A 10235-nucleotide genomic window follows, 5' to 3' on the forward strand; every position below is an offset into this window, starting at 1 on the left:
CATCACCTGCCAGAAAATAAAGATGACCAAAAAAAAAAATCTTAGTTCTATAATTTTGCTAATGGTAATACACGACACCATACAAACCATTTTTTCTGGTACCTACTAGAAAGAAGAGAAAGAAGCAAATAAAGTACACAGCAAAAAAGAATTTTAGTTGCAAGCAAAAAATACCTCCTATCAGTTCTCTACGGTACGTATGTTTCATCTATGTAAAAAGTTATCACATGTAATTTAAAAAAATAAGGACTGATAGGTGGAACATAACTGGACTGCAATTTTTTCCAAAAGCACCTTTGAGAGAATATATGAAATGATAAAAAAGTTGTTTACGCTCTAAGTCTAACAATTTAGATTACAAAAAATCTAAATAAACATTTGGCATTTTGTAGGAAAACAACCTTCTCACTTAAAATATTACATTAACTGCAATATAAAATGATTTTCCAGTACTGGTCTATTCAACATAACGCAACCATTATTACCCATTTTTCACATTAATCTCATTGGTACACTAACAGAAGATGCTACTAAATTATACTAGTATACAGCTGAAATATCTGTAAGATCACTGACTAGGTCTGCATATTCAAGCATTTCAGTAATTTGCATTCGCTATCAACTATCTCTACATCATTCCACACAGAAAGGAAAAAAAATTGTTATGAATATGATATTTTGAAGCACCCATCAATCATAATCACTCAATAGCCTCAAAATTAATTTCAAATATATTTGCTTCACAAGGGTTCAATTTTCTGATTACAGCTAAATATGAAGCAGCAATTTTGTAGGCAAGATACTCCCTTCCTTACTTATGAACATTTTTTGTATTAAAACATAAAAAAGGCATATTACCTCTTTTTTGTTATTGTTTTGCCTTCTTCACTTATTTTCTAGAACTGCCTACCTTAATTTGTGATCTTGATTCTACAGAACATACTGGAATACTGCACCTGTAAACTTTTACAATTATCTTAAAATACATGACACCTTAAAATACATGACGGCTTTCTCAGTCGTCACTTGTAGGTCCTTCACAGAAGCCTGGCAGAAGTCCGCTCGCTGGTAAACCACTCTAGTCCTCGCACGTCCAGAAGCAAAGGGAGCCATGACCCAGACCCTCTAGCGTATGCCAAGTGCCATTCCTTGCATAGTGTGAAACCTGCCAGCCAAACGCTGCATTTCATGTAACTGAATGAAACGTCCAGAAAGATGACTGGGAGCAAATCTTTTCAATGCGACAGAGCACAGATGAGCCTTTTCCCCTTACCCCCTTCCCTCTCAGATCAGAGGTAAGAGAAGCAAACAAAAGCCACCAGCACCTGCCTTTAGACAGCTCTGGCAGGCTTCGCTTCAGTATGCATTATTTACTTTACTCATTTTCCTAAGAGTAATGTTGTCTGGAATTAGATTTAATGACATTATGACTCAAGCAAGCCATTATTAACATTTCCATAAGAAATTAAAATTTCAATGTCTGAATGACTTCAGCTAATCACCAGACTTAGCAAGACAGCTGATTTCCTCAGCTACCTCAGAAATTTCTTTCCTCGGTTATAACTGAGGAGATATTTAAGATGCAATGAAAATTTTACAAAGGCTAAACTGAAAATCTAACCCAGTTTTTAACACTTACGGTTAGCCAACCCGAAAAAGCCGTGTACGTATTTTTGATAACTGTTGGCTGCTAGGTGCCTACGACAATTTGACATTAGATAATACAACTTTCTATAAAGAGGGAGCTTGAAACAGTATTAGTTGATTTCAGTGTTTAAAACACAATTATTAAAAAAGTATATTCCCAAGCTGCTGAGCACCAAACAGCACTGGAATTAAGATGATGTGCTCAGAAACTCTGAGGAGAAAAATAAAATAAAATAAAGAAAATCAGACCATACATTTGGGTGACTTCAGATACCCATTAATTTTAAACATCAGATTTGGTAGTTTAACCTTTTAATTATCTCTTTAAGCAGAACACGCCTATGTTTTGCTACTCAAAACAGGATTACCTTAAATGGAAAGACAACAAAGTAAGGAAAAAACCTGCAGATATTTACTGTACTCCAATGATGATCTTAAACCCCTAGTAATATTTTGTGTGGTAGAAAAAGCCTGTATGCCTGTATTCAAGTTTGCAAACTCGAATTCAAATATTTAATAAGAAAGCTTAGCCAAAAGGCTGACTAAATAAGACACACAGTACTAGATGGGGAGGAAATGAGTAGCTATATATATTAATTATCACCCTTTCTGGAATCACAGGCTCACTCAAGTTAAAATTTAAAGGGCTTAGATTACTTTCTGGTGAATTTTATTAGTTTTCCCCAAGAGGTGCAAAGACTAATGCTGTCACAACAGAAAAGGAGAGCATATACAGCGTCATTACAAGCTGAGTCACCCGAACGCATTGAATCTTCTTTTATTATAACATAGCGTCTTAAATAGTCTCCTGAAGCACTACCATTTGTTATGCGATAGAGTGATAACAGCAAGCTAACCCAGTATTACAATAAAATGAAATCTGGCGCATCTGCAGAGTTGTTCTCAGTAGGCAGACCAAGTTCCCTTGCTGGTCTCTTTGGAGATAGCAGCTGCAGGCTTCCCTTCCTCTACTGCAATAGAGAAAGATGCAGAACAAAGTTGGTGAGAGCTATCTTGTTGCTGATGATAACATTTAGATATGCCTGCTGAGAGCCATGCTGCAGGTGGGAAGAAGAGGTGGTGGGGCAGATGGCCAAGAACTACAACCAAAAGATTCTTCCCTGTGCAGCTGTAGCCATCAACTTATCCTTTCCCCCCGGCCAAGTTTTTTAGTTACTTTCTCTCTAAAGAGAAAAATCTTGATGTATAAAAAAAGTAAAATCTGAAGGGATTTCTTCACCATGCCTCATTTGTATCTTGCCATCATTCAGATCCAATACATGAATGTTTTTAATTTCCTGGTACCACAGTCTAACCACAGCAGTACCAGCTTCAAAACAGAACAGATGTGCAGTGCTCTCAAATAAATGATATATTTTAATTCGTCTGTCATTAGGGAATTTATGATCTTTGTATTTTTTTGGGACCCACTACAGAAGACAGCAAAGCAAGAAACTTCAGATAATTAAAGAGAGTGACTGGACTTTCTCCGCCCCCTCAACTGACAAGCTGTTCATGAACACCAACTCCTGTCTTGTTTTCCTCCCTGTCCCCTTCTTTCCTCTCTCACCTCGTGATGGAACTCACCCAATGCAGATGACATTTGCTGGCACCACGTTGTTAATTAATACTCCTTCTACCTTGTTACTTTTTTGATTTAGACTGCTTGTCACAGCAGAGAGCAATCAGTTATAAGTTAAGGAACTTAAGCAAATGGGGTCTGGTTTTCCAAATCCCCACATAGACACTACCACCATAAAAACAGATAATATTATTACTTTAAATAATAATAGATATTTGAGAGACTATCTTGTGCATATCTTAATCGAAACTTCTTTGAAAATGTTTTGAAAATGTTTTCCATTTTCATGCACTACCTTCAAATGCTAACTTCACCAAAAAAAACCCTTTTAAACTATGATTTTAGCCAAGTATTTTAAACAGTGTTCTCTATCTGATGAGATTCCATTTAACAAGTTTCCTACTACACACCGCAGAAAATGAATACACTTTGCATACGTATGCATTCTACACACATTTTATTATACATCTCCCTACAGAGCTGTGATCTGAAACATGGCTAGTCTCTTTCATAAATTCACAATATTCACAACCAGGAAATCAGGCAAGACGAGAGTGACTGAAAGGGTACACAGGAACTACATGATCAGCTGAAATAACTCTCAATACCTGCCAGTAAAACTAATGTATCATGGAAAAAGTGTGTTCTGTAATTCCCAGAATATTTTCAGAATTTCTCTATATTAATTTATTGCCTCCTGCAAGTTCCAGTATCTTTCTTCCTGTTTTACAACAACGGCTTATCTTTATCAATCACCATATAAATCACTGTACTGCTGCCACAGAAAAATTAACCATACAATTTGCTTATGGAAAGATATTTTCAGCATGCTTCCCACAAAAAAAACATAGTTATTTCTACAATAAAGAACACTATATAAATCACTTGTTTTATGCCATTGGACCTACTTTCATTTTCCAAGTCCCATGGAAAATAGGCTAAAATGATAAAAACAATTATTATGTCCATGGAGTGTTGTGCTTTTCCAAAACAAGTATGTTGGCATTTATCTCATAACATAATTAACATTCCGTGCCAAACTTGGTATTTCAGTTGCACCCTACAAAATACCTGATACAACTTGTGAACGCAAAATTCATTTTTCCAGGTCCCTTTTCAATTCCTGTTTATCTTGGACACCCTGCGGAAAACTTCCATTTTGAGAGCCTTTAGTGTAAATGGGTTGATCCAGTTATAAATTATTTGCAGATGGCTTTGGAAATACTATGATAAGCACACTGGTCATCAGCATAGCCACGTAACTATTTATACACGGTGACACTTGGAAACTCTTCTCACAAAACAGAAGTCCACTCTGTAGGGTGCTGTACAGAGAAAGGTTATTTTTGTTCTTAAGAGCTTACATTCAGTATAAGGCAGAAAAAGAAAAGGAATACTGACATATGGACAAGGATATAAAGAAACTAAAACAACAGCTTCAGTTGTTGCACACCAGCAGTCTACCTCAGCTTCCTTTGAGTGCCATTTATTACTCGACAAACTAGCTCTGCGGAATAGGAAGGAAAACTACTCTCCAGATCAACAACATCCAACAGTGGCAACAGAACTTCAGGACATGAAAGGCTACTGTCTTCAAACTAATTGCAGAGCTCAAGCAGCACTTCAGTGACAAAAGACCAATGTTTGACTGTCAGCAACGTCTTATGCTTCCTCTTGTTATTTTGGAAGGCCAGGCTCATACCCTCTCTCAGCTGAAAAAGAATCATTTGACATTTGGATGCCTGAAAATAGTAGCTATCCTGAGAACAATGCAATATATACCTGAAAGAATGAAAGGAAAGCTCATGGCAAAGCTGGATGTTTTTAAGAAATACCTGTCTCTTTCTAGAAGCTAGGTATCACACGTTATTTCCAAGACAAAGAGGATACCTCCTTCAATGAAAGCTGGGTAGTAAAAATAACCTGAATAATTCCATGAAGAATCAAAGAGAATACCTCCGCAAGTCCCAGCTAACTCAAGATGTCAGACAAGATCTGTTTGGGGAAAATTAACTGTCTTATTTTTTTTTTAGACACAAACTAACATAATGAGATAAAAAGATCATCTGATATTAACTCCATTTCTGATGAATCACTTAAACACTGGAGAAAAGGGAATGATCTCATTCATTCTTTCTCACCTCAAGTTTGACCACCTACCATTTAATTTACAGATATTAAAAAAAAAAAAGCTTCCAGAACTATCATAAACCAGAGAATACTCCTAGAGCTTACTGTATCTCCATTTTAGTCTATTCTAGATCACATTTATTGCAAAACCATAGATGTCATCAGATTACAGGCTCCCCCATAAAATCTGAGTAGGATATATTTCTTTTTGTTCTAGTTGGAGTTTAAGTATTATACATAGAAGTGTGCTCTTTGTGCTGGAGCACTATCAAAACAGTTTCCTAGAGCTTTGCAACCTGTAAGAACCTTTGTTGTAAGACCCCATTAGAATAATTAAAAATTCAAAGTTTCATCCTCTGGCATTCATACTAGAACTCACTGCTAATGAAATTCTTTTTCATATCACTATAGCTGTATGATGTGGAAGAGATACACATCTCTAGTTAAAAGGCAAGTGACTATTACAAAAGAAAAAACAGGAGAAAATAGGGTGAAAATTGGAAAACACATGCTTCTGGATGTCCAAAGACATTCATTCTGAAAATATGCTTGGTTCTTCGCTACCTTTAAAGTTTAAGAGAACAGAGAAAACTCAAGCTGCCCAGACAACTGCAGAAACACTGGACGAGCATGCATAAAGAACACTAGTGGACTGAGAAGACTAAAATGTAGTTTAGTCAATACAGGAAACTTAAAGAGGAAATTACTTGTGTGTGGATTTACTGCAACAGACTTTTCATTGAGGAGAAGTGAGGTAGATCGGTAAAAACTAATTCGTACAATGTGCTTCAAAGACAGGACTACTACAGGGACTTTGTAGAAGCAAGCTCTAAGGCAATAACGGCAGATTCAAAGATAAGTGGAAATACTATTGCTTAAACCCCTGACAAAGAGATTCCACAAAGGAGACAGTCAACAAGAATATTCAATAGGAGGGTACTAATATCTTCATCTCAGCTGTGACTCACTCTCAAGTAACATTTATTTTCTTAGGAACCCCTATAAGTAAAATGAAAACCCCATTCACTGACCAAAACCATAGGGAGAATATTGTCTTTCTAATTGGATTTTCTTTATATTGGCAACTCCTTGTCTTAGGACACAACAAGAAGTAGAGGCCCAAATCAGCTTTTTTATAACAAAGAATATAATTGTGTTAAAGCCGAGTAAAGGAAATCTTTGTGTGAGTAGCAGAGAAGAAAGCAGAAAAACAAAATCTAAGACCAGAACATTACCATCCCTGCCCACAAAATAAAGAAAGTGTTCGTGGACTTCCTGGTCATGACTATTACCTTAAAAATGAAAATTGATACAACAGTCCCAGGTTCTATATCCACCTTAACAGAAACTGTACCACCATTCATGTCAGTGAGAAAAATTCACAGTCTTTGTTTAAAATGTCACTGATGCTTACTCTAGCAAAACTCAGTTGACACATTGCATCCTTTTACACACTACTTATTTTCAAAACTTCAGGCTTCAGAAAGTGCTGCAAACATATGATTTACTCTGTCTTTAAAAAAAAAAAGGAAATGCTGTTTTCATTTTCAGTTATGCTAAAAAGGTTAGCCACGTTACAAATGCTTCTGTTCAAGATAACACACTCGAGCTCTCTTATGTCTGTCATTAGAGGTTCACCACTAGCTTAGGAATATGCAAAACCATGTATACACAGACCTGCAAAAAAATCCCACCCCAATAATAAGCTATTTTACATTCATAAACATTTAAATTCTCAAAATCCTTCAGGGACAACAATAGTTACTCTCCACAGTTTATAACCAGGAATAGTTTCTTTTGCAAGTTCTGTCGCCAAGTAAGTTTTTTGATATCAACAAACACAGTTTAGTAAACAGTCCCTTCATCAGCCTCTTCTTAATTCTTACTTAAGTAGAAACTTACACAACTGGAAAAATACTTTATTAAATATAGTGTCACAATTTATTTGCTCATTTAATGTGTGAAAATTTCATAATTGTTCTCATATCTAAATGAAACCTGAACTCGAAGTTCCTTATGTATTTCACCAGTTCAGTTATCTTCAACAGTAGGACACGTGCAAGAGCAATGTGTATGTCACAATAATTACACTATTCAGATTCTCTCTGGTTTTCAAAACACTTAAAACAATACATAATCTTCCAAACTAAATAAGTTCTCTCAAGGCAATGCAGCAAGATTTGACTGCAGTTTTTTGATCCCTGAATCCACCTCAAACTTGCTATATCTCTTTGCCACTGTTGGATGATGCTGGTTTTGAGTAAAAATAAACAACCATACACATACTTTGTACTTTCTACTTCTTTATGTATCATTTCAGTCTTTGTAGTAAAACTACACATTGATAAGCCTAAATTAATAAGATTCTATGACGCTAACATGAAAAGCACTAAAATCACAGATGAAAGCATCTGAAATGTGAAAATCATTTAAGCATTTAAGTTGTATAAGAAAACTTTTCAACTTAATATTGTATTTAAGACCTCTCAGGTGAAAACTATTTCACAGTGTAACATTTTTGCAAAGGGAGTGCGTAGCAGTATACCTACACTGCATACACCAGTACAACGTAGATCTATCAACACTGCAGTGTAGAGAGACCTGAGCTAAGCCAGATACCAAAAGGAATCTACTTACAGTACCGTAGCCAAGATGACTTGTAGTACTTCCACATTATTGATGCTAAACCATTTCTGGTACCATTCACAGTCATCTTATAAGTACAGTACCTCTACAGTGCACCACATTATGCAGTGTAAGCATATCCTAAGGAAATATAGTGCCTCAAACCAAGTGAAACCATGGAAATAAGTATCTCAGAACAAGGTATGATGATGATGATTTTTGAAGCCTACATACTTACTACCTCTTATACAAAAGGAAAAGAGCTCTTCACAAACTGATGACAACCATACATGAGAACTCCCTGCTACTATTAGTAATTAACACAACCCTAGAAATACACAAGAGCAATCCAGAGAGACAAGCACAAAAGCAAGAGACTATTCAAATACTTACTACAGTTTTAACAAATACTGCTTATTTGGGGATTCAGGCATACAGATGCCAGGTTTTTATTATTTTAAATATAAAGCCTTAATTTGAATTGCAAAACAATTTACAAGCTTTAGAAGGTGTAACAGTCTTAAAGAGCATCCCTTTATTTCTCTAAACAAGAGTTACACTGCACAAACTTTTCTGCTGGACTGCTACTGAATCACAAATGTTAACTAATCACTTAACTCACCTGGCCCGGCTGGGGGGATAAACAATTAACAACCTCCTCCAGCATCACTGGTATGTGCAATCTTGCAAATTTTTTGTTTTCTGTACTTTGAGGTAGCTCTTCAGTTTCACATTTCTGGACGGTTTGTTCCTTTAATTCACAGTCAGAAGGTTTTTTTGCTGAAGAATGGATCCATCTGGCCAAAGTAGCCACATTTATCAAATTCAGTTTTAAGTTGCGCAGAAACAAACATCTGTAAACTTGGCACAGACAATGAGATAACATTTTGGAGTTGCTCAACCTAGAAAAACAGTAGATGTCAGGAATTACTTTGAAACAAATATTTAAAACAGTAGGTTTGTTTAAAAAAACAAAATGGAAATGCTACAAGTAAAGCATTACACAGCCCAAGATGGGTGGTTTTATAGACATGTCATGTCAGCAAAAAGTGAGAATCTCTTTAACTTGTTTTCAGAATTTTCAATGTCATCTACCAACCAATCATATTCAAGCAACAACAGTTTTCTTTTTGTAGGTAACACCTCTTTTCCTTTTCATTGCTCTTAAGAGCATTACAATGTCCCAGTGATGCTAGCATTAAATGACTAGCCAAATCTGAGCACAACCAGATCAGTGACTTTACTTTCAAATTGTTCCCCTCCCTTTTGCCAAACACAATGAGACACTTGCTCTCAATAGTAGCACTCTGGTTGCCAACTTTTCTGTACTTCTAGTTAAAACAGGAATGGACAAATCAAATACTGTAACCATATTTAAAATGGTGCTATAATTTAGTGTTACACATGTAGTAAATATATGGTTTTCATCATGCATTACATCTTGCAATACCAAATATTTCGAGCACAGCCAGAGGCAAGAATTCCCCAGAGTATAACTAGCTGAAATAACTCTAAATCCTGGAAACAACGGAGTGATTAGCTACGTAGTTTGTCTTTTAACTACATGGAGAACTGATGACTTTCCCCCCTGTCCAAAACACCCCAAAACCAAGTCAGTAACCTACTAGTAGAACATGCTGAGTTATCACCTCTGGGAAGTTATTCTCCTAATAATTTAAGCCTCAAGATGGGCAGTATTTCCCCTTACCTTGAATTTGGAAGGATGTGATTCTATAGCCTTACACAGACAGACCGTAGCCCTGAGGTTTTGCCACAAACCACAACGTCCCTACAGAAATCATTGTACAAACATTGGTGAAGACCCAACAATCATCATCCAACTCACACCGCCCTACGTTGGTACAAGCCGAGGAGGTGTTGTTAACACTAGGGACACAGATCACTTCACTTACAACCATCCTCATTCTATGCAATTGGGGATTTTTTTTTTTCTTAGAAGTGAGCAGAAAACATAGTTTCCTACAGCACACGTCTTAAGTGGCATTTGGGCAGAGCTGGAGGCAGCCACCTGCAGATGGGGACTTGCACTGAAGCGGACGGTGAAGGCAGCCAGGGAACACAAACTCAACTCCATAACGCTTTTTCCCAGAGACGACCAGAGAAGCGGCGCGCAGCTCGCACCCAGCCCAAGCCAGGCCCCACGGCGGTGCGCGGGAGGAAGAGGCGGAGGGCTGTTCCCCGCTCCCCGCCCGGGCGAGGCCGGCGGGACACGAGGGGCCGCCGGGAGCGA

The 10235-nt window shown here is 37.0% G+C and overlaps 1 protein-coding gene across 1 annotated transcript in view; it reads right to left on the bottom strand.

The window, feature by feature from the left end:
* METTL15 (methyltransferase like 15) overlaps positions 1-9755 on the bottom strand; it is a 97961-nt gene extending 88206 nt beyond the window's left edge. Inside the window, exons 1-2 of the mRNA XM_009334517.1 lie at positions 9693-9755; positions 8607-8886 (exon numbers count right to left, since the gene is read on the bottom strand). Of these exons, the coding sequence (XP_009332792.1) occupies positions 8607-8870 (264 nt within the window). The 5' untranslated portion in view covers positions 8871-8886; positions 9693-9755. The remainder of the gene's footprint in view (positions 1-8606; positions 8887-9692) is intronic.
* Between the last annotated feature and the right edge of the window lie 480 nt (positions 9756-10235).

This window comes from Pygoscelis adeliae, unplaced genomic scaffold (genome assembly GCF_000699105.1).
Source record: "Pygoscelis adeliae isolate BGI_AS28 unplaced genomic scaffold, ASM69910v1 Scaffold171, whole genome shotgun sequence".
Classification (NCBI taxonomy): Eukaryota; Metazoa; Chordata; class Aves; order Sphenisciformes; family Spheniscidae; genus Pygoscelis; species Pygoscelis adeliae.